General features: G+C 43.6%; 1 protein-coding gene across 1 annotated transcript in view; it reads right to left on the bottom strand.

The window, feature by feature from the left end:
• ADGRV1 (adhesion G protein-coupled receptor V1) overlaps positions 1 to 25,753 on the bottom strand; it is a 1,990,932-nt gene that overhangs the window by 711,377 nt on the left and 1,253,802 nt on the right. Inside the window, exons 82-83 of the mRNA XM_085632468.1 lie at positions 23,084 to 23,244; positions 3,712 to 3,812 (exon numbers count right to left, since the gene is read on the bottom strand). Coding sequence (XP_085488594.1) covers positions 3,712 to 3,812; positions 23,084 to 23,244 — 262 coding nt within the window. The remainder of the gene's footprint in view (positions 1 to 3,711; positions 3,813 to 23,083; positions 23,245 to 25,753) is intronic.

Genomic DNA, 25,753 nt, shown 5'->3' with positions numbered 1-25,753 from the left:
CTCCTGGAGCCACCTAGCCCATCACATCACACCAGTCAGCCAATCTGCACACAGGCACACAGGAAGGTTAAACAGGAGAATAGCTACTTTCTAAAAAGTGCTATTCTCACACAGTGAATTTAAAAACCATCTTGCTAAAAAGATGTATAATTAAATTCTGAACACAAAGATACCAAACTTGGATTTTCTATCTTGCCCTTATGGGAAGATAGGCATGTAAACAGCCTCCCCCATTCTGTCCTATGGACAAGATAGCCTCTCAGCAGTGAAAAACGAAAATGGCTGTAATTCACTACCAGGGCATGTTACACACCTCAGTACATGCCCTACCTTTCAGATACACTGCACCCAGCCCAGGGGGGTACCTAGGGCCACCATAGGGATGCCTGACATGTACAGAAAGGGAAGGATAAGGCCTGGTCAGTGGTTGCACTGGCCAAGTCGACATGGCAGTCCTGGACTGCACATAGGCACTGCAAGCAGGCCTAAGACATCATTTTAGGGCTACTCCTGTGGGTGGCACAATGAGTGCTGCAGCCCACTAGTAGCATTTGAATCACCAGCCCTGGCACACTCAGTGCACTTTACTAGGGGCTAACAGGTGAAACAAATATACCAATCATGGATAACCAATCAATATAACAATTTACCTTGGGAGCACTTGCACTTTGACACTGATCAGCAGTGGCAAAGTGCCCAAAGCATCTAAACCAGCAAAAACGAAATCCAGCATAGCGTCAAAAATACAGGCGGTAGAGGCAAAAAGGTCAGGGGTAACCACGCCAAAGATGCCAGGTCTACCACTGCCGCAAAAACGGCGATAATAGGCTTGATAATATGCTCTAGGGAATTCCAATTGAAGCTCATGTTAGATGTCTTTCACATCTAACATGGGCTTCAATTGGAATTCCATAGAGCATATTATCAAGCCCATTATCGCCGTTTTTTGCGGCTGTTTTCTGCCGCTAAAGCGGCGATACTTTTATCGCCTGTCTTGATAATATGCCCTGTAATATGCTAGACGGTACAAAAGGGGGTGGCAGACCTCGACAACATTGTAACTAAAGTCACGATCCACGACAGAATTATAAAACCGTCCAACAAACATAAATGTTGGAGGAGGGCTCTCTAGATCTTTACTACAGGGATAGATGTTGAACACACTTTAGAAACCGTTCTTGAAAATACATTTTGTAAATCAGTCGTTTTAAACATTTATGCAGACCGCATGCTGGAGACAGGCCTTTTTAACCTCCTCCAGATCATGAGATAAAGGAGGCCGCTGGGAACACTTCTGAGCAAATCTGAACATCAACAGGCGGCTCTTTCATTTCACCAACTACTGGACTGAAGGAGAACATTTCGACAAACAAGAAATATACTTGGAAAACTCTGAGGGGCATATTATCAAGCACGGCGTTGAAATTACCGCCGGCAGTTTCCTGCCGCAAAAGCGGCGATAATTTTAACGCCATTCTTGATAATATGCCCCTAGATCTTTAAAGTTAAGAAATAATGGGCCATATCAGCAACGGCCAGCGATAATAATCGCTGGCCGTGCTTAGCGATAATTTTCTTATCGCTGGCTATATCTGCTTTTTATCGCCCTGGTAGCACGTTATCATCAACGCGTTGCTCCAGGGCGATAAAAATTCCAGAGATAGCGATGTTATCGCCGTTTTGCAGGGAACATCGCTGGTTTCCCAGCGATGTTTCTTGCAAAAGGCCGATAATCTTGCTGATACGACCCGGTGTTCGTATCAGCATAATCCACCCCCAATGTTAGGGGTGGTTTAGTCAGGATTTTAGCAGACGTTAGTTTTTGGAGAAAACAGCAGTTTTCTCCAAAAACTAACGTCTGCTAAAATGCAAGGGCATCCTTGCTGATAGCGCAAAGACGCGTTATTGCTCTCCTGACATGTAGTGTATGTCACGAACGCCCACTTTGCATCTCATTAGTGTTACAAAGGTAGGCGTAGTGTAAAAGGGTGCTAACATGCGAATACGCATGTTAGCAACCTCTTGCTGATAGGGCGTTGGTTTTATCTCCGCTTTTCTGGCTTTTAAAGCCAGAAAAGCGGAGATAAAGCCCTTGATGATATACCTCAATGCTCCTTGAAACAGGTGCCAAACTGTGAAACAGCTACTTTAATACATTTACTCATGTCTATAAATATTTTACTACAGCAAATGATCCGAATGCCTTGTAATTTACAATAACGATTTTGATCAATTAAATTATTCAAACCAAATTTTCTAAATTTAATTTCCAAAAGATATTTTATAAATCATAAAATACCAACATTTTACATAAAATGATGATTCCCATAATTAGGTACACCAACAGCTATTTGCAGTGGCGTAGCTGGGGGTCATGGGCCCTAGTGATTGCAATGAAACCCAACCAGTATTAAAATACTACTATAAATGAGGTTCAGCGTGCCCGGTGTCACTGCACCTGATATGTTACTGTAATTTACGGGTCTCAATGTCCTCATTGTACTCATCTTTCCTTCTCACCTCCATAATTCTACCCGCTCTCATCTCCTTCATCCATTCCGCGCTCTCCTTTCTGTCCTCTTCCTCATTCTCTCTCTTCCATTTTTCAGTCTGCCACATCTCCTTCCTCCCTTGTCTCCTTATTTCTGGTTCCTTCCTTTTCCTTTGCCCACTTTGCTAATCCTTATCTCCTTTCTCTTTCTTGCTGGACCTTATTTCCTTCTTTATCGTGCCACCTTTTCACGCCCACCTTCCTGTTCTTTCACCCTTTGCTTTTCTTTCATCCCTGTCCTCTCTCTTCTTTATTCTTCCTTAACCTCTCCTCCCTCTGTAAAACTATACACAGCTAAGCACCTGGCATGCACTGTGTCTAAAAACAGAAAACCAGAACTGGCAGCCTCTGAAATAACATCAGCTAGTGAGGGGCAGACCGAGCTCCCTCCCACCTCTGGTCCCCGGTGCATTGCACCTGCTGCACCAATGGCAGCTGCACCCCGTCTATATGGAACCAGACGGACCATAAGGCTAGTTTTGTCACCACTTGTAAGTGTGATTGCCAGGCCAATATAAGAAACATTAATTCAACCTGGCTACCTGTTCAATTAATCAACTGACTTATTGTTTCCACCTTGTTCGCCTGTGAAATTACTCAGTAAATGATGACACTGGAATAGATCCACTGGTGAAGAGAGAATACGGTCCATATTCCTAAAAGATTTATGCCACGATTTACAAAAACAAAATTGGAAATAGGCTCAAGTTAATTTCCTAATACATTTGGAAAAATTGTCAGCCATTTTGGGGATTCACAGTGCGCCTAGAAGCTACGACATTTACATGTTTCAGGATTACTCGTGAAATAATGATCTGTCTTTGTTCCCCAGGAACATGTGGAGTAGTTTTGTTGGTGGCTTTGAAATCATGCTTCCAGACATGCAGAGCCCTACTATTCTGTGTTTTGCATTCCCTGCACCTTAAACATGTGTTATCAGTATAATACCATAGACAGAACTGCGGCATCTTCATGTGGAGGAGACGTACTCGACTGCAGATGTCACAGGGAATAAGCTCCTTGTGACTATCACTAACACAGACAGCTAAGGTTATTAAATGCCCTGTAGTATTCCGCTTTAATATTCAATTGATATATTGATGTAGCTTAATTGTGTAATAATATTTACTTTTCGATTTAGGATACACAAATCGTCATACCTGAGTACCCAAAGAAGCAACCATCATGTGGGTTAAAAGCTTTGCTGCAAACATGGAGGACCTGGAGCAGAAGAGATGTGACAGTATAGCTAGGGTAAACCCTGCAAGGACAGAAAAATGCACTGCGATTAAACACGTGTTGTGCAATACAAGTCAACGAGTTAGAAAATGCTGTATCTGTTACAGTCGCAAGATATTTATGTATCCAATTCACATCATAATTTACCACCACCGTTGAAGAAGTAAATAAAAAATTAAGAAATGCCTTAAAATTGTATTCACAGGCAAAGGTTTCACAATTAAGATCAAAGGCAAAGGTTTGGTTTTACAATTAAGATCAGGTCTCAACATGTATATTGCTTTTATTAACATATGGAAAGTTATTACTGACAGATCAAAGGCCGAAAGCACAGAAAAGACTAGCATAATTTGAAAAATGAACTCAAATTTTGCAACACTCACCCAAATATGAGCGCCAACACTTCTTCATAATTAACTGATGAGGTCATACAACTGCCCGACTGACTAGTTTCAGTCACTGTTTGCCCAAAAATTAATTACAAGTCTGTGACATTATACCTGGTTGAAAAGTGCTCAGATCTGGTTCATTTGGGGCGGGAAATCGTCAACTGATTTAGAAAATATGTGTCCGCTTGTGGAGTGTGAGCTATTAACTACAGGCTATATAGTACAGCAAGCATCAATACCCAAAGTCCTGCAGGTCACGTGATTACGAAAATGAAAGACAGACTCATGTTTTTAGGACAGGCATATCCTTGCCCCGAGTCTGGTAACTGGGTAAAGGAATTTGGCTTTAGAGGCAATATATCCAATATATATTTACAGAAGTGCATTACCTGGGTGTAATGTTTTATTTATTGGGCAATTCTCATAAAATGAATACATTAAAACAGTTTAAAAACAGTAGCCATGCGCTTTAACAGAAGGACAGATCAGCAGGGATGTGACAGGAAGTGGCTTATGTAAACACGAGGCAACATAATTAGGCGAAGAGATACCCAGAAAATGGGGTCACTGGCGCTTGTAATAGTGAGGTCAGGCATTCCGGAAACTTCGACATGATTATGATAATTGAAAATTAGTAGGTAAGAGCCTTGATCATGGTGGTGGATTCAAAGGAACTAAAGAGGAATGGAGCAGTGCTCTCTTGGATGTGGTAGAAGAATGACCTCGCGTAAATATTGTCTATAATAAAAATTTCATCCCAAACAATGTTTACAAAAATATCACCCTGTTGGTGTTAATAATAGAAAAGCTACACCCAATGGGACAACATCTTGGTGAACAACAATTAGGATACAATGCTTATCCCAGATGACATTTCTCCATACAATATTTTGACATCCACCAGTTTTTGTAATGGTTTCATTGTTCAGTATCCAGACAGAGGATAGGGTCTCCTAACGAAGAATAAGGTGGCCTGGTCAGAAGTTGTGTCATAGAGTACATGTTAAAGACATGTAGACCCAAATCCCGTTCAAGGGAATGCACTCTGGAAGTGAGCAGGTATCACCATGTACTCTTCCAAGGTTTGAGCAAAGGCAAACTGCAGCTTGTAGGGATGGACATCAGATAATAATTTTATCAAAATCTAGTTGCAGTTATTGAGAACCCTGCTTTCCGGAGACATATGCACTCTGGTCGCTACAACACTGGATACATTTAGGAGCAATAGAGTGCTACATAATAGTGTGAAATAAGGAATTTCTAATTGATACCACAAATACTTTTGCTAATAAGATATTCTTGTGACAGGTCTCACCTTTCTCACCCTCCCACTACCACATACGTCCCGCAACACATCAAGCAACAAATGTGCAAGTTTAGCTACTATTTGGAAGGGGAAACCCAGGTCAAGGGGATATATTTTTGCACAGCCCCCCTATGCCTACTCTGCATAATTATGTAACTCAGATATTCACGAGCTCCCTGCCGACATTTGATTTGATTGGTCCCTGCTAATCTACCACTCAGAATCATTTGGTGTGTCAAGAAGTCAACCTCGGTGATCAATATTCAGATTGTGACCATGAGTGCCATTGAAGTGGGGTACACTGGGGTGGATTGGGGTTGATGGGTTAGACTGGAGCAGAATTGAGTAGACTGAAGTGAAGAGGGGTAGACTGGGGGAGAGATTGGAGTAAATGGTGGTTGTTAGATTTGGGGGTCTCTAGTTGGCAGAGATGGGTACCTTTGACCAAATAGGGACCCTTGCGTCTAGTGAGGGTAAGGGTCTACACTCCTAAAATAACACCTGCTCACCCCCTTGGTAGCTTGGCACAAGCAGGCAGGCTTATCCCAGAGGGAGTGTGTAAAGCATTTGTGAACACATACAGTAATACAGTGACAACACTACAGATGGACACCACACAGGTTGTATTAAAAAAATAAGTATTTTTATATAGACTTATCACAAGACCAAACGACAAAAATCCACAATACTGTACTCAAAAATAGACTTTAAGATGGTAGGAAATAGCTCAGTTCTCTTAAGATTGTAAATGCAACACTTTACTCTCAAAGTACCTTGGATGCTTAACGCACAGCAAACAAAAGGATCACAGGGAAGGTGATGCGGTTCCTTACACTCAGTGGAGTGGATGCGTCGGATCCTTACTGCTGCGCAGGGGAGTTGATGCTCGCTTCCTTACTGTGTGGGGAGGTGATGCGTCGGTTTCTTACAGCTCTCCGGTACGATGCAACAAGATGGCACCTCAATGCGATACTTCTCTCAGGTGCGATGCAACAAAATGGCGTCTTGGTTACGATGCGACAACGTTGATGCAATGCGTGCACGCCCGACGGCCGTGCGGCGACTCGATGACCTTCTGAGCCGCGACAGGCCCTGGGACACGCTTCTCCGGTGATGTGACGGTGACCTCTGCGGCGGCAGGACTCTTCTCCGGTGATGCAACGTGCTTCGGTGATGCGATGGCGACAGTGGCAGTGGCGGCATGCTTCCTTGGCGATGCGACGGCAACTGCTGCAGTGGCGACACGCTTCTCGTCGTTGAGTCGCGCTTCCAGCGACATGCAGTCTCTCAGAAGGCCCGGCACAACAGCAGGCCTTTCAATTCCCAGCAAGGGAATTCAGGGGGGAGCTGGTTGGTGAAGTCTTGTATTGCTGAGACTTCAAGCAGGAGGCAAGCTCACAGTTTAAGCCCCTGGAGATTCTTCTTCAATTTGATGAAAAGCACACTCAGTCCTCTTCTCCTTTCTTTGGCAGTGAAGCAACCAATGCAGGCCAACCCCCAAACACACAGCACAGGGGTAGTCTCCTCCTTCAGCTTCCTGGTTCTTCTCCTCAACGAAGGTTTGTCTTGATTCCCAGAAGTGATCTAAAATTCTGGGGTCTGGGTCCCCCTTTTTATACACCAAAATCCTTTGTCTCTGAAGGCAGAGAGTGTCTGTATGTAGTCCAAACCAGTTATGGGTGCATCCTGCCAGTGTACACCTTCTTCCTTTGTCAGTGTGGGCCAGGGTCTTCAGACACAGCACAGGAGGTGGAGCCAGCATTGTGGAAGGCAGGCACTGCCCTATTGAGGCCCAGGTGCTACTCCTCCTACCACTCCCCATGCAGATAGGTCTATTCAGGCTTGTGCTGACTCACCCTGTCTCCTGGAGCCCCCCAGCCCCTGTCACTCAGAAACCAGACATGGAATACACAACCTAGCAGCGGCAGGCTTGGATAGTTTGGCAAGAAAATACCTACTTTCTAAAAGTGGTATTTTCAAACACTGAATGTTAAAAACAACTTCACTAAAAGATGTATTTTATCAGGCATACTAAATTCATTTTCTACCATGTTCCCTGGGTCAGTTATGATTATAAGGTGTTATATTCAAACTGCCCATTCTGGCCTTTGGGAGCAGGTAGCCTTGCAATAGTGAAAAACGAAAATGGCTGTAATACACTATTAGACATGCCACACACATTTACCTACAATGCACCCTGCCCTTGGGCCTACCTTAGGGGTGTCTGATATGTAGAAAAGGGAAGGTTTGGGTACTGGCAAGTGGGTGCACTTGCCAAGTCAACAGGGCAGTACCAGACTGCACACAGGCTCTGCAATAGAAGGCCTGAGACACACTTTACAAGCTGCTTCGGTAGGTGGCACAATCAGTGTTGCAAGCCCACCAGCAGCATTTCATTTACAAGCCCTGGGCACACGCAGTGCACTGTACTAGGGTCTGATAAGTAAACTAAACAAGCCAATCATGTGGTCACTAATCCATACATCAATTTAACATAGGGAGCACTTGCACTGTGGCACTGAATAGCAGTGGCACAGTGCCCAAAGCATCTAAAACCAGCAAAAACATAAGAGGCAACAGCAAAACATGGAAGGGAGACCCACGCCAATCGTGCCAGGTCTAACAGTGGTAAAGTGGAGTGAAGTGGGGTAGATTGCGGTGGAGTGGAGTAGAGTGGAGTAGATCGGGTGGGCAGCAGTGGGGTAGATTGTGGTAGACTGGAATGGTATAGAATGGGGTACATTAGAGTGGAGTAGGATAGAGCGGGGTAGGGTAGTTTGGAGTGGGGTAAGGGTGGGTAGACTGGAGTGGGGTGGATTGTGGTAGATTGGGGTGGAATGTGGTAGACTTGGGTATATTGGAGTCGGGTAGATAGGGACAGAGTGGAGTGGGGTAGATTAGAGTGGAGTAGGGTAGATTGGTGTAGAGTGGAGTGTATTGTTGTAGAATGGAGAAGAGTGGGGTAGATTGGCATCGGAGGGTAGATTGCAGTGGAACAGATTGGAGCGGGGTAAATTGGGGTGGTGTGGAGTGAGATGGAGAAGATTGGAGTGGGAAGGAGTCAGATGGATTGGGGTACATACGGGTGCAGTGGGTTAGATTAGAGTGGAATGGAGTTAATTGGAGTCAGGTAGATTGCAGTTTGGTAGATTGGGGTGGAGTGGGTTAGATTGTGGCAAAGTGGAATGGGGTAGAGTGGAGTGGGGTAGATTGGGGCAGAGTGAAGTGGCGTATAGTGGGTGGACTGTAGTGGGGTAGATTGGATTGGAGTGGGGTAAATTGTGAGAGATTGGAGTGATGTAGAATGGGGTATATTGGAGAGGAGTGGGGGAGATTAAGGTAGAGTGGAGTGGGGTAGATTAGGGTGAGTGGGATAGACTGGAGTGAAGTAAGGTAGATTGAGTGGGGAGAAGTGGGGTAGACTGGAGTAGATTGTGGTAGACTGGAATGGTGTAAAACAGGGCAAATTAGAGTGGAGTAGGATAGAGTGCGGTGGTATAGTTTGGAGTGGGGTATGGGTGGGTAGACTGGAGTAGGGTGGATTGTGGTAGATTGGGATGGAACATGGTAGACTTGAGTAGATTGGAGTGGGGTAGATAGGGGCAAGTGGAGTAAGGGTAGATTAGAGCGGAGTGGAGTAGATTGACGTGGAGTGTATTGTGGCAGAATGGAGAAGAGTGGGGTAGATTGGTGTCAGTGGGTAGATTGCAGTGGAATAGATCAGAGCGGGGTAATTTGGGGTGGGGTGGGGTGGAGTGAGATGGAGAAGATTGGAGCGGGGAGGAGTCGGATGGATTGGGGTACATTGGGGTACAGTGGGTTAGATTAGAGTGGAATGGAGTTAATTGGAGTTGGGTAGATTGCAGTTTGGTAGATTGGGGTGGAGTGGGTTAGATTGTGGCAAAGTGGAATGGGGTAGAGTGGAGTGGTGCAGATTGGGGCAGAGTGAAGGGGAGTAGAGTGGGTGGATTGCAGTGGGGTAGATTGGAGTGGAGTGGGGGAGATTGTGGGAGGTTGGAGTGATGTGGAATGGGGTAAATTGGAGAGGAGTGGGGGGGATTAAGGTAGAGTGGAGTGGGGTAGATTAGGGTGGGGAGAAGTGGGGTAGACTGGAGTAGATTGTGGTAGACTGTAATGGTGTAGAATGGGGTACATTAGAGTGGAGTAGGATAGAGTGGGGTGGTGTAGTTTGGAGTGGGGTAAGGGTGGTTAGAGTGGAGTGGGGCAGATTTGGGTAGAGTGAAGTAGACTGGTTGGATTGCAGTGGGGTATATTTGAGTGGAGTGGGGTAGATTGTGGTCGATTGGAGTGGTGTAGAATGGGGTAAATTGGAGTGGAGTGGGGTAGATTAAGGTGGAGTGGGGTAGATTAGGGTGGATTGGGGTAGATTGTGGCAAAGTGGAATGGGGTAGAGTGGAGTGGGGCAGATTGGGGCAGAGTGAAGTGGAGTAGACTGGTTGGATTGCAGTGGGGTATATTTGAGTGGAGTGGGGTACATTGTGGTCGATTGGAGTGGTGTAGAATGGGGTAAATTGGAGTGGGGTGGGGTAGATTAAGGTGGAGTGGGGTAGATTAGGGTGGAGTGGGGTAGATTAGGGTGGAGTGGGGTAGATTAGGGTGGAGTGGGGTACAGTGGAGGGGCATAGGGTAGAGTAGAGTGTTGTAGAGTGGAGTGTTGTGGAGTGGTTTAGTGTGGTGTATGAATTATGTGGTAGTGCACTACCATTACAGACAACACAATTTCAAGTGAAATTGCCATTACATCTGCACAGACACACAGTTTTAAAGCGCACAAACGATAATGTGTAGAAATTTCGTCACATTTTGTAAAACTATTTGTTTCCACGACACTTCAGAATTACAAAACATTTTTCTTAATGTGTACTTTCCTAATTCTGATATATTCTGAAATATCAGCAAAGTTCATTTTTACGTGTGCTAGAAAAAAGCCTTTTTTCACTGCAAGATTGTCACATACATTTTCTCACTTTTAAATCTGAGAACAAAAAGTAAACACCACATGAACACCAAACTCTCTTGAAAGATAGAGCCTGACATTTGACCTCTGTCTTTGAATGCACAGCAAATGTGACAAGATAAGAGTAAGATTTAACGGCCTGTTTACAAAAAGTCAGTACTCTGAAGGATTTAGCAAACAGGTGATGCTCCAAAGAGGGACAAACTCAAGCTGGACAAACCCAAAACAAATAAAGCCAGCAAATAGAAAGCAGGCAAATGTGAGTTACAAACCACAAAGCCGATGGTAAGCAATGGGCGGAAAAAATTCCCAGGGAAGCTCTCAGAATGCCCAGAAGATGTTGTTAGCAAAGCAGATAGCTTTCCAGGTAGGCTTGGACCTAATAAGGTTTACAATACTCTTTTCGAGGCACAGTTTCTCAGATTTCCTTATACTGTGCTTTTACTCCCTCTACTGGATCTTGAAATTACTGTTCTCATATGTTTCACTTGAGTAACATTATCGTATTACTCACAGAAGGCAAACAGGAACTGTAGGTCTTACATAAAATTCACAAAAATGCAGAAGACACAAACATTATGAAAACACATGTAACACAAATGGCCTCAGTAAAAAATATGTGCAGTAACTACTGTTACCACACATCTCAAATATGACATTTAATTAACCACAAGGAAAACCTGCTGATATTCTTTGGGGGAGGTGGGCAAGGTGAGGGAGCTCAGTTTTTAACACATTATGCAGATTTTTGTGTGGCAGGTACCAAAAGCCGTCATTCCCCAAAAACTTGTAACTGGGTGGTATTTATTGCACCGATAAATTCCCACTTTAAGGAGTCAGATTTAATCAGGTACAATAAATATCACTCCAGTAACCTAGCCACTCTTAATGAGGATCCTATGGCCCAGGCGTAATCAGTAACTCCATCTCTCTTTGCAGGATAGCTCTCGCTCTCGGTCTCCATTTTCGATATTTTAGGAAACCCTGTCTATACCATAGAAGTGGAAGCCATATACTTTACAGACATGTGCTTCGTGTAAATACAATATTGTGGTATACGTTAAATCAGCTTTTTCTATTTCATGAACATACTCACAAACTGTGTGAAGTGCTTCGACACTGAGTCATATCTTGAATACCTGCCCATAGCAGAGGGATGCCATTAGTCGCGTCACGGGCCGGAGTTTACCAGGGGGTCTCAAGTGGCTTCTCTTCTTGCAAGGGTGTGCGGTCTTCTAGGGGCCCGAAGCAAGCAGCGGGGAGGGCGAGCTCACCAGTGACCTCATCATCGTGACGGAATTGTGAGTAGAAGAGAAGGGTTCTACCATACAAATTTGACTGATGGGGCTGGCATTGACTCCTTGATGGGGTAGTGATCTTGTTGGGCACAGGACTAGCTGGAGCGGAAACTGACCTGCTGGTGATCCTGGACCCTTTAGCCCTACCTTGAGTTGCCTGGAGTGGATTATGAATGGGAGCTTCGTTTGGAGGCTTGTCTGGCCATAGGTACCCCGGAAGGGACGGTGCATAATGTGGTGCCCTGGAGTTGTATGCTATGTGTTATAATCTACTTGTTGGTTAATGCATCTTCCCTATTGTTGTTTTCTGCCTTGCTGCTCAGCCAATGGTGATGTCATTGGAATGTTCAGAGTGTTTGTCCTTGAGGAAGAATCAGTTGGAGTGGATGTGCTGAGCAGCAAGAAGGATGCTCCTGGCGGGGCATATTATGGATCTTACCATCATCCTGTAACCTGTGACTAAAGAAGTAACCTGAAGAATAAATCTATAATCTTTATCTACAAGACCTGTCTACGTACTACCCTTCATTTTAACACTATGACTATGTATGCTATGTAGCTAACTCTGTGTACTTTAATACCTCGCTTAGTCAGAGGTGCAAGCTTGTATAAATGAATATTGACTACATTATTTGCCCAAGAACCCTTGGTGGGGAAAGAGAATTGTGGCGGCCCGGTGCCTGCCTCTGCGGGGATGCATATGGATTCATCTCTAGGCTACAAAACACCTGTGAACTGTTTATCACTGGACTGAGGAATCTTGGATAAATGTATTTTGGTTTGTGTACCTCAGGTCATTTTTTACCATCTGTATGTGGTCTTACTTGTGTATATTGGAAAGAGGTTTTCCCCAGTTACTTTTAGGTCCAAGAGGGGGGAAGAGGGACAAATGTACAGGGTTTCTGCCTCTTAATCGACCTATCACTTTTTTCTATGGTAAGTACTCACGAAAATCTAAATATCAATACATCAATAATTCCCCATAAATGATATATTCAATGTCTACAAACAAATTTTTTTCTTTTTCATTTTCGATTTTTTATTATTTATCAAAGGTTTTTATCAAAAATATATAGATTCCTGTGTTTTACAATTGGTTTTGGAACATTCATATACATACAATAAATGGTGTAAGCATAAAATACATTGTTCTCAGATCACAATTATTGAGCAAAATAAGAATCCCCCAGAAAAAATACCAAGGATATCTACATTCTCACCTCGCATACCATTCTTACATCCCAACAAACATACCACGCAACATAACAGGATTACGAAAAACAATCTTAATTGTATGACATAGACATATACAACTGGATGGATCAACTATAGTGTAGTTTTTGTAATTTTTAATTGGTATCCCAGAGTCTATTATAGTGGGTATAACATTGATTTGTATTTCTTCCTTTATGCTGTTTGAGTTGATCCTAATGGGATTTGTTGTCCAGTTGTGAAGTAGCTGGTCTACGTACGTTTCAGTGAAATAGTTATTATGATCACCTTCCTCAGGACCAATGGAGAGCAAAATGTTCTATACAAAACAGGGGGGATTCCTATAGTAGGTGAAACTCCATGAGATATCAGGTTCTCATCGCCCTAAAAACTTTCCAAGTGGGCAGATGTTGTGTCGGAGTTGGTCTACAAATAGTGCGATCCTTGATGTCTAAAACTATTCGTCTTCTAAGCATTTTGTCGTTTGAGTTGGCGGTAGGAAATCGGATGTTCAACAGATCTTGACAACGTATTTTATCTTGAGTGCTTTGTTTGTACTCGAAATTACAAAAGATTTAAAAAAATGATAAGGCATTAAAAACAGCCCCAGAAACCAAGAGTTACCACACCCACCCCACAGCAGACACACGGCTAGAATTTCTTCTACTACATGATTGGAAAGCGGTGCTTTGTCTCCATAGAAAAAGCGCCTGGAAACCCTCACGGATGACAAGTAGCGCACAAAGGTTGGTACCCAAGATTCAGCATACAAGGCTGAAGCAGGTAAATTGAATGTAAAGCCTCTGGTGGAGCAACTGGGCACAGTGAACATTTCTGTTTTATTTCAAGTCATGTAGTGAGCAGTGGCAATCAGTTGTAATAATGCCAACACTTCTCCTATTGCAGACTTTGCCCCACACACACCTTGCAGCATTCTCTGACGTGTAGAATTTTCTTGATTCCACAGCCTCTCCTACATCTTTCACCACAGGTAGGAACTGCGGCAACCAATGGCAAAAACTAGACATATGCCGCCTTCTTCACATCAAGGCCCTCTCCTACACATTTAATAACATTGTGCCTTTTCTTCCTGGCATCATGCTCTTTGATCATAATGACCATTTAGAATGGAAGACGTGCTTGTGCTTTATTGGATGTACTTAATGTAAGTGAGTTTCTGATTTACAGAAATTGCGCTGAGACTGAAGCGCACTGACTATCTTACCCCTATTTGAGAGACACTTGCGAATGTTGTGCTGTAATTGCTGCGTTCATTTTCCCATTATTTGCTTGATGACAATTCATAGTTACCCTCTCTATGCAGGCATGTCAGAGGTTTATGCCGAGCTCCGTTCAACAATTTCAGGGGGCCTATCGTAGGGCGAGCACCAGTTTATAAGTTCACAAAAAGCATGTCCTACAGGAGAAGAGAAAACAGGGCAGAATTTGATGCCAGTGAGTGGGATTAGCTACCTCGTCAGTCATCAATATAAAACGGTAGGCTTTTTTTTCCAATTTCTAAATAAATTTGGCACCATTAGCGCGAGGCAGGAAAAACTCCAGGCGTGTGGAATAATGCTCCCTCTATGCCCCCCTTCCAACAGCCCTGACTGTATGTCAGTGATACACAAAGACTTATCCCTGTTGGTGCCATCTTTTCTCATTCATAGACACTCTTTAGTGGCGGTGCCTGTGGCTGGAAGTCTGACGGGGATATCTGATTTATAACCCATGCTTTCTAGTTTAATATGAATCATCAGAATCAAGTGGTTCCAAATTAGGCTCAAGACAGCCGGCTCCAATTACGGTTTTCAGGGTAATCACTATGTACATGAACTGCATTTGCACTGATACTTATTGTCTGTGGATTGCCTATAATATGCTACGGCTCTGGCCTCACAGGCCTACATTGGATGCCAGATCCTAATACATACACTATCCGGGGCTCACAGAGTGACTTCATGGTGATGTCTTTGCTGTGGGCAAAACTTTGGCACAAGTAGATGAAGTCCAATCTTATGCTTCATCAATCTTAGTTCACGAACAGATATGTGTTTGTCTCTCTGAATATTAGAGATCCCGCATGACTCGCCTTGGCGAGACCTATAGTCATCAGTTTGGTGGCCGAAGGGGACAGGGATGTGCACGCTCACAGCGCCCGGACAGCCCATGTGCACGCTCACGGCGTCTCTTTCAGACAGCCGATGTGGACGCTCATGGCGCCTCTTCCAGCTAGCGCCCGGTGCCTCTTCCTGCTAGCGCCCGGACAGCCCATGTGCACCCTCACGGCGTCTCTTTCAGACAGCCGATGTGCACGCTCCTGTTAAGTGTGCAATGCGCGGTCCATCCACTCCCGTTCTGCGTTCGGTCCACGGCACTTCTTGTTAATTGTTACTTTCCGCCCATCACTTTCTACTGTGTTTTTGTACATGTCCACTCGCTGGAGCGGCAAAACAGAACTTTCCCTTTTCGTGTTCGTCTCCTAAGCATTTTGTCGTCTGAGATGGCGCTGCTCTTTGGCTTCCATGCCACATCTACACTAATGTATAGAGCAGCACACTACACAAATAAACATATAGAAATCATATGGTCTACTTCTTAACCCCTTCGCTGCGGCGCGAATTCCGCCGCAGCGCTGGGGGGGTTTGGGGTGAGCGCGGCGCTGCCATGCTCATGACGGAACCACGCCGTCATGAGTCACGGGCGAGCTGTGCTCATGACGGCGTGGTTCCGTCATGACTCCACCCACTTGCGCTGATCGCCCGCACAGGCGGGGGAACAGCGCCGCGTGGGCGGAGCGGCCGCCAACGGCCGCAGCATGACGGAACCACTCCGTCATGAGCACACGGCGCCCGTGACTCATGACGGAGTGGTTCCGTCAGAAGCATGCAAGGGGTTAAGGAGGTTTATTAATTTGTTTACATTTTGTATAGCACTTTACTTCACCTTGTGGATGCTCCATAGAGCCGTATAGTTCGAGTTAATGTCCAGGGTTGTTAAAATTGCAGGAGTCTCGTTGTCTCCAAGGCGTTAATTGCTGGAGCTGCACAGAAGAACAGAGCCTCGCACTTTTCCCTTTCTTGTTCATCTTAAAAAAATATATATATTGCTTTCCTTTTTCGAACTATTGCTTTCCGCCCATTGCAGACTTCTGTCGGCACTGCCACCCCATCTGCTTTTTAATTGATACTTTCCGCCCGTCGCTTTCTGCTATGCTTATGTAGCTGTCCCCTTGCTGGAGTTGCACAAAAGAACAGAGCCTCGCACTTTCACCTTTCGTGTTTGTCTTCTGGGTATTCTGTCTCCACATATCTGCTCTCAAGTATAGGTTCAGCACAGTTTTAGCCTTTCCACTCCTAGGCACAGCCTCCATGCTTTTACCACTTAAAGCCTATACTTCTTTTATGAGGAGGGAACAAGAAACTCTTGTTTAAGCCAAACACATGCAGTCAATAACGTGTGAGCTGACCACAAATAATTACTCCGCTAAATGTTTTTCCACATCCCAGGCTGCTAGAGGCTTTTTATTACCCACCCCTTCTGCTGGATCACAGATTAACTGATGGCTCCAGGCCTGCAGCAATGGGCTCAGGGTTTATACATAGGGGAATGAATAGCTCTAATGTTAAAATTTTCTAAAGAGAGAATGTGTTACTCTTGCCTCTTGGAAAATGAAATAAACAATGTAAAGAAACAGTAATGCTAAAACAGTTTTCTTTTTTCAATCTCTTATTTTCAAATACTTTTAAGTGACTTAAAAGACCATGACACCGATTATTACATCTTTTGTGTTCAGGAAATATCTGAACTACCTTTACTAGTATATACAGTTTAGGCGCAGCAGAGGCAACATCAGTGCAAAGCTTTTTTGCAGCCAGTGTCAGAACAATGTTAAGGCCATTGCAGGTCACATTGAGGCCACCTTTTAGGCCATGTTGAAAGAAAGAGTGGGTTCTTGATCAGCACATTTGTTCAGCTGGGTGCAGCAAATACAGCAGTTGTGGAAAATGCTTTCACTCTAGTGCTCTCTCAATCCACACCACATAATTCTGCTTCACACCACTAAAATAAACCACATATTTAAACTCCATTACATAACACTCCACCACAATACCATACCACATATTTACTCTCCATAATACACAATCCCACCCCCCACATAATTCCTATACACTAAATGCACCATAATTTCTAGCCACATAATTTCACTGCACAACATACCACATAATTCCACTACAAACCACACAAATCCACTTGACTTCAAAACACATAAGTAAAAAACATTCACATTTACAATGCCAATAACTCCAGCTCTAACAAATGCGAGACCTATTGCATTGCAAATGCTTGTTAACTTATTTTGTTGATGGCAGTCCACCCTTATCGGACCTAGTTTCTTCTCTTATTCAGGCATCATACTTTTTTAAAACCATCAGTTAGACTACAATCTCCCTGGACTGAAGAAATTTAGAACTACATTTTACATTAGCAAATGGACTAACTCTCAGAACTACTCCTAAATCAGCAGCAATTTTAATTCTCAGTAGACTCAGAACTGTTACTGATCTAAAGCATAATAATATTATCAAAGTAATTTGATGACAAATCACTGGGTATCTCAATCAATTTGCCAGTATGTTTTTTTTTCTTGAAACACAAAATATTTCTCAAGTTTAGGTTTCTGGTGAAACAAAATAGATACATTTTGATGTAAAAAAAGATTTGCATCTTTCATAGGTGCATAACTCAAATCTTTCTCCAGTAGTTTCAACTCCTCATCCTAAAACTTAAATCAGATCGATTAAAGACAATCAATCCTGTTTAATCTTGGCAATTGACCTTTCCTGCTTGATCTTGTCTCTATTTGCTTTCTGGGTTCTCATCCCCCTCCTTTTGGTTCTTAAAATCCTCCTGCTGGTTTCCCTGTTTTATCTAAGCTACATACTTCCTTTCCTGTTATTGCCTTGCGGTCACTTCCACTAGGAAACATCCATCAGACATTTGTATTTTTCTCTCTTGGCTTGCTAGTGAAGGTGAACACGCTCACTGCATCCTCCCAGTGGATAAGGTGGTGAGCCAGTGAGTGTAGTCTGTGATTACCAAATCATATAAGGCAGCAGTTGTTCAACTAGCAGATACAACTTAGGTGACAATGAGCAGATTGGGTTTTTTGGTTTCACCAGTCACAGGGAATTGGTTGCAAAGGTAACGTTTTCCAGCATTATTAGGCTGATGAGTACCAACACACGTGTGGTGGCCTTAAGTGGGAAGTGATATGCGTAGGGCTCAGAAATACTATTACCCCATTGTTAGGTAGTTGAGGAACATCCTACTTGTTATTCTAGCTTTGAGACTTTCGAACAAATAATCTATTTTTTTAGTATCATCTGATTTGGCTGGGAGATTATTTTACTGCTTTTGTACACAGTAAGCTGGAACTAGTGTGTGTGTGTTTTCAACTCAGAAATCATTTTAATCCTTGAGGGATATTTTAGAGGACTAGACATAGAAGTTATCAAAAAAGACCTAGGGGGTCATTTAGAGTCTGACTGTAACAAAGCATCTACCAAAATAGATCAATCATACCACCATAACCACAATTTCACATCTAATGTAGTGCTATAACACACTAAAGTGGGTTCTGACAGCAGACCTGCAACTACCCCTGCTGTCAAAACCCATTTGCAACCAGACAGCTGGCTTAACAGCATCTGAAGATCCAACCAGTATAGGCTGGATCTTCCAAAGCAGTCTTTTCATACTTACAATCCCTAAGAAATGAGTGGTGGTCACAGACAGGAAAAAGCAATGACTTACACACACTGGGGTTTACACGGAATGTCAGGATCATAGATTTTGGGTTTTGCAGACACCCCCCAGCCCCCTTGATGTTTTGCTTCTGTAAAACAAAAAAACAAAAAAAACAAATGCCATTTGGACCACCATGACTTGGCAAACCTGAACACGTCCATTGTTCCCAAATGTGCCCCATAGTATCAGCGGGGTTACTTTAGGCAACAATTCCTTACTAAAACACAGAAGGTAGCTTTAAATATGGTGGGTAGGTTGCCGCTGTGTTGGTTGAGAATGCTGCCTGTTTATTTTTGGAGTCCATCCACCAAACTCGGAATGAATATAAAAACATGCCTTTGCTCTTGGACAAGGAAGGAAATTGGGGGCGGGGGGAGGGGAAGGGACAACAATCCAGACCCTTGAGCAAGACAGAAAGGGCAAATGACATTCAGGCAGCTAAAAGAAGCATATGTCCAAAAAAATTAAAAATACAGTGTAAGTCAGTTAGTTACTCATTTCATCATTATGACCATCCCTTCAAAACTGGATGTGTTGTAGACATCACCTGCAAAACCTTGTCCTTCTCTCAACTAAATAGTGGCAATACATTGTTTTGAGAACATACAATACCATGTGAACTGTCTCCCACAAAGCCACAAAGTCACAAAATCCACCAATATCAACCATATCTACAGACACACCAGATACCATAAGCCCTTCACTGACAAATGTAAAACATGGATGTATGATGATACAACGCGTACCATCACAACGCGGAATGTTACATCGCGGTCTTGACAACGCAAGTCATTACATCGACTTGCGTTGGAGGGCGCTGGATTCAGGAATAGTGTGAATTACTATTCCAACTCCAGTCTACGTACAGTAGGGAAGGTGTTGGAATAGTAATTCACACTATTCCTTAGTCTAGAGCGCCCTCCAGTGCAAGTCGGTGTAACGACTTGCGTTGTCAAAACCACGATGTAACCATACCGCGTTGTAATGGTTGCGTGGTAAAGGATGTTTCCCGTAAAACATGTTTGTCTTCTATGACTATCTTATGAACTAGTATGGTGTTCCATTGAGTTTTCAAAACCACAGGGGGACTGGCACCTGAAAAAATGAAAGAGACCTTCTATGACCTAAATATTATTATTATTATTTTCTTTTCTAAAGTGCACAACTGCCTAAGCAAGTGTCCTACTTCTAAAACTTACAGTACCTTCTCCCTCCCTACAAAATCACAGGGTAAACAACCACGTCTTAAGCAATTTTTTCGAAAGACCTAGATAATCAGTCTTCTCCAAAGACACTATTTCAAGAACGTGATGTCTGTGTTGAAAATGTCCTGCCCCTCATTTGGAAAAATCTGACTTTATGTTGTGTTTGAAGACGTAAGAAATGAAATACTTCTTTCTGTATAGAATACAAAGCCACCCCACATCAGAGGAAACAGCTATGGCATTATTATCCCATCACATCCCACAATATTCTCCCAGAGACACATCCACCAAATGTGCAGACCATCATTCCATTACCATTTCTGTTCTCCACTGAAAGGCAGTTCACACTGTTTCACTCAAACCTGTAAAATTGTTGCTCAGACTTTCCAAAATCTTCCTATAAAACACCTACCCATTAATCACTCCTTAAAGAGCTAACTATCCTTTCGAAACACTATCCTGTTATTTTGGTAGACATTCAGATATAAACTTTGCAACACAACAAAGAATTCCACACCTCTACTTAGAAGGAATGTGTTTTATGGCAAAATTAGAAGTAATAGTAAGAAAACATATTTAAGGCATGCAATATTAGAGGAAAAACTCAATGCACAGAAAGAATTTCGCCACCACCTACTGTAGCTTGATTACCCCAGATTTATTCACGGACTAAAGAAACAAAAAAACGTCCCAAAACCCATACCCATCCTAAACGCTAAAACTATCGTTGCAACCCAAAACCCATACCCACCCTAAACCCTAAAACTACCCTAAACCCTTAAAAAAAATTATTCCCAAATATATATATATATACATATATATATATGTCCTTACCTAATACATTTAAAACGCTTATGCCTTTTTACCATTCATGCCTTTACAACAAATCTGTTGTAAAGCATGCGCGGTAAAGGCATATGCATTGTACAATCCTGCGTGGTAAAGGCTACGCATGGTAATGGTAAATGCGTGATAACGGCTACGTTTTGACGGCATGCATGCTAACGGCTGCGTTTTAATGTCTGTTTCCCAGGAATTGGTCTAAAAACATGGTAACCAACAGCATGTTCCTGAAGCTAACAAGTGCCTATAGTTCATGAGAGCATGTTTCCTCAAGCTAAACTCATTTAAGGCATATTTACTAGTTATTGTACCATCAAGGTCCGAGGTTGATCAGCAGCAAAGGGGAATGTCTGGAGAAAATAACAGAGCAATGTGAAGCACTGTTTATTAGTACTACTGGATTCCCATTTAACCCTAACGAGTACACAAAGGTAGTTGGGAAGGCTTATAATTTCACATGCTTAAGACAAAAGAACACATATTTCACACAGTAAATTATGTCACAAAAAGGTATCTCAATCAAAATCCAAACAGAGAGCAAAAGTGTTTTTTTTTTCTGGGAGTCATTATTTTGGCGATTGTTGCAGGCTTGGGTCTTTCTCTGTTGGCAGAATGGCCCTTGTGTGAGCGCTGGGTAATCTCAAGCACACAGATCCTACTTTATGCAGAATGATGATTGGATCTATTCCTTTTTTTTTATATAAGAAAATCCTTGGAAATTTGAACTGGTTCATATTGAAATATTGCATTACTTTTTCAATGTTGAATTGTAACACACACAACTTTTCATCATGAGCCTATATTCTAGTTGCCCCACCAAAAATGTTCACCTCATCATTAAGAATTCTATTGCCAATTTATTAGCAGTTGGCGCATAATCCTGCACAGAGCACTGTTGGATTATCTTCACCTTTTGGTATGGAGGAAGATCATGCCGCTCTAGAAGAACCTCCCTCAGTTCTTCACAATCCGCAAGGCTGGGGAATGTTAGCACATCATTCCTCTATTACCTGTGTGGCTCCATTTATCTGACACTCACTCTTTGGGTACAACGTGTTATTTTAAAATTATCTTAAAATTGGGACCTATTTATCACCTCTTTTTCACTATTGCTAAGTACTCTTTACCTCCCCTGGGTTGCAGCTGTGGTGGCATCATCCTGCAGCCGGAAACTGGTGCTGCCTTCAACAGGGCCTAAGAAGCCCACAGTGACAGAATGTCAGATGGCCTCAAACAGCAACCACAACGTTGATGCATGCGGGGGTGCCAGTTGCCCTAATTTTGAATGGGTAATTTAACTTTCCCCTTCTTCTTCATCAATGCGATACTGCCTCACATCTCTTCAGGCAGCATGGACAGACCCAGGGAATATGTTTTATCGTTATGAGACCTGCTGTAGCCAGGCTTTTGGTTAAAATTAATCAACGGCAGATGCACAGTCAGCTACTGAGAGAAAGCAACTTTGCGTCCACCTTCAGATTTCCTTCACAGCCAATAAATCCAACAAGCATTGGTAATTCCAATAGGTCTGGCTTTAAAAAAGAATATTGTATGGTAATGTGAAGTATTACAGGTAGATAGCATGGAAATAGATATGTATTTGTGTGGAAGCAATACTCTGTAGAATAATATTGGTGTAGGTTAAAAAGTCAGAGTACAGTTGCACTGTCAAGCCAGACCTAAAAATCCATGTAGGTTAATGACTGCCCTCCTCCCATCTGTACTGCTTCCAGAGAAAAACATCACCAATGATCTTTTATCATCAATTATCTATTCATCTAAAACAATTTAACAGTATTACAATGTGTGTGTGCCCCTAAAAGTTAACCCTAAGGCAGCTGAATAAATAGGCAAAATGAATACAGCTGTGTGGAGAGCAAGCACTTTTATGTGGAAGCCCAACATCTGACCAATCAAAATGTACTCCTGGCTCCCAAGATGTGGGCGGGGCCAATGCCCCTCTCCTGGTTTTCTCACATAATTGTCTGGCGATAGCTGGGCTGTCATGTTTGACTATAAAAATGTCCTTTGCATCAACAGACTCAGACTCCAGGGGCAGAGTAAATCATGTGGATCTGTTTGATATGAATACTTGCCTGTGTGGCAAGCCATCACAAAAGATGCACATATGAAAAATATCAACAGAAGGTGCTTTTAACAGATTTTTGGGTATGGATCTATCGTTGGGCAACTTGGAACTTTATGACTTAAATGAGAGTTCCTAAGTCAAAAGACCACTGTGCACACTAACCTGAAATGCAGATGAATCCAGCAGAGAAAAACGCTTCATTGTAGGAGGAAAGGGCATCTGTCTGAGCGTACACGGCGTATACTGACATGTGGGAACAGGCGCACTCCACGTAGTCAGTAGTTTCAGTAACCACTTTGCAGAACTGTCCATCAGATAACCAACTATGAGAATGGAAAAAAAAAAGAAACAATGCTTTAATATTAGCCAAGGTGACTCATTTAACGTAAAAAAATAATTATAAAATCTAACAAAACACAATTTCATGCTCTTGAAAGTATAGATCGGGGCCCAATCAAATGACTAAGGGCCTGATTACATGGACCACCAAACAAGTGGTGAAAGTGCGGTGGCGGTCGGGGACCGCCACCCCAGTGATCCAGCTGCCGTATTACGAGTATGACGGTCAGACCGTGAGTGGAACGCCGCAGCCACCAGGGATCCGCCATTCCTTGCCCTGGCACGGCGGTCTTGAGGCAACTATATACAGCACCACCAAGCATAATACAAGTTTCCTCACTTCGACCCTAACCACGGTGGTGAGGCAGCATTTGTTAGGGTGGCGGTGAGGAAACAAAGGGTGCCTCATGGCCCAAGGGGTGCATGCAGGGGGCCACATGGTGTGTCCCCCTGTGTGCATGCACACTCAGTTCCTGCACGGCATAGACTTAACTGTCCATTTAACAGTCCATGGCGTTCAGGAACTTGCTCTGGCTTTCCCATTGTGGTGGAAACCCATAATCTAGAGGGCAGCGAACGGTCAAGTTTGGGAATGGGCTACAATCACAGGGAGGGTGGTCTGCTGGGGACAGCAGAACACGTCTGTTTGCTTTTGAAATAAAGCAACTTTATTAAGTTAAGTTCCTTAAAGGAAAAGGGGATGCGCTTAAGAGAAAAAAATGAAATGTTATCTTTCCATTTTTTAAGGGCAGGCAGTGGTCAGAGGGACGACTGCCTGCTCTTAAATTTTTTTTTTGCATATATTCACAAAGGAAAAGGGGGCACCTGGGGACCCCTTCATGCTTGCAACTGGCTCACCACCTACTAGAAGTAGGTGGTAAACTGTGATTGTTCTGTGACTGCATTTGCAGTTGCATAACAATCATACATCCTCCTGCGACTCGCTATTAGGAAGGGAGTCCTTGGCATACTCCTTCCTAATAACGACTCGCAGATTCTATTTGGCCAGTTAGTAATAGATTACAGACTCGCAAAATAGGATTTGTACATGCTACCACCCTTTTTAGCGGTCATAAATGGCCCAATTTTCTGTTTGCGACAGCTAAAAATGGTCATACATCTGGCCCCTTATGTGCAATTTGCACATTATTCTGAGTTTTGAAACTCAGAATGTAGGATAACGGGCCAGTTGACTGTGTGCATTGCTGATTTGAGGTTGGCAAAGTCACAATTTGTGCAGTTTGATAATGTGAAAAGACTTTATCAGGCAAAAGTTAGGTGAGCAAATACCTGCAGAGCATGTATTTGCCATCTGAGTTGGACTTCCGATTAAGATGCAAATGTGGCTTTGTGTCCATTTCGGGATTTGTGGGAATTTTGTCATGAGGCTTTATCTATTATCCATTTAAATAGTACTGCTCAGGCCCGTTAAGGATATTCGCACTTCCATAGTTGGAGACCTACCTGTGCAACAGAAGCTGCCACTGTTGAGAGTCCTTGGAGGAACCACATTCCCCGGCATTCACTGCGGGGCACACGCCACTGAGGCACTCAGTAAGGGCCAGGAGGTGTATAACAGGGCGGTTGGGCTTCCGTGGCGCGGGAGCCCATTAAGGATATTCACACTTCCATAGTTGGAGACCTACCTGTGCAACAGAAGCTGCCACTGTTGAGAGTCCTTGGAGGAATCACATTCCACGGCATTCCCTGCGGGGCGCACGGCGCTGAGGCACTCAGTAAGTGCCAGGAGGTGTATAAGAGGGTGGTCGGGCATCCGCGGCGCGGGACGCACGCGGGCGAAGCCCGGCCCAAGGGCGGGCCCATCCACGCCCGTCGTAGCCTGGAAGAGGCTGGGCTGGGCCAAGTCCCTAAGGTCTGCCATGCAAGCAGGTGACTGTAGGTGTTTGTAATAAATGTGTTGCAATGGCAAAGCGAGTAAGATGCAAGGAGAAAATTGTTGGTGTTACGGGTGGCGTAGCGGGAACATTAGATGCTTTTCTGACCCGTGCAGAATCAGTTCTTAATCGTGAAATTCTGATGACAGAAAAGAGAATTTCCTTGGACCCTGTCTCTTTGCAAAGGAGGTCTTCTTTGGGACATATTAGCAGGGTGAGTTCCCCAAGGCAAGCTGTCCAAACGGTTTTGGTCTCTCATGAAGCCTCCGGACACTTCACCGCTATGGACAGTGCTACCGATGACTCGCAACTCGTCAATAATGGGCCTATAGTCTCTATCTTTCCCTCATGCTTAGCGCAGACCTCCCCTGTCGATGAACAAGTGAACTCGAGGACTGTTCCTTTGGCTGCGCAAGTGGATGAACAATTTCTACCCTTGGACTCATCCCCAGTGCTTTCCTTTTCCCCCCAAAAGTCTCAGGAACCAGCGCTGGTACAAGAAGTCGATGTGTCCCATAGAGTTACGAGGGCTAGGAATTATAAACATAAGATGTCCCCCGTTAAACAAAGCGGTGGCACAATTTTACGTGCCCCGGCA

This window comes from Triturus cristatus, chromosome 2_1, assembly GCF_964204655.1.
Source record: "Triturus cristatus chromosome 2_1, aTriCri1.1, whole genome shotgun sequence".
NCBI lineage: Eukaryota > Metazoa > Chordata > Amphibia > Caudata > Salamandridae > Triturus > Triturus cristatus.
The sequence above is the reverse complement of the archived record's forward strand: the minus strand, read 5'-3'. Positions and strand labels throughout refer to the sequence as shown.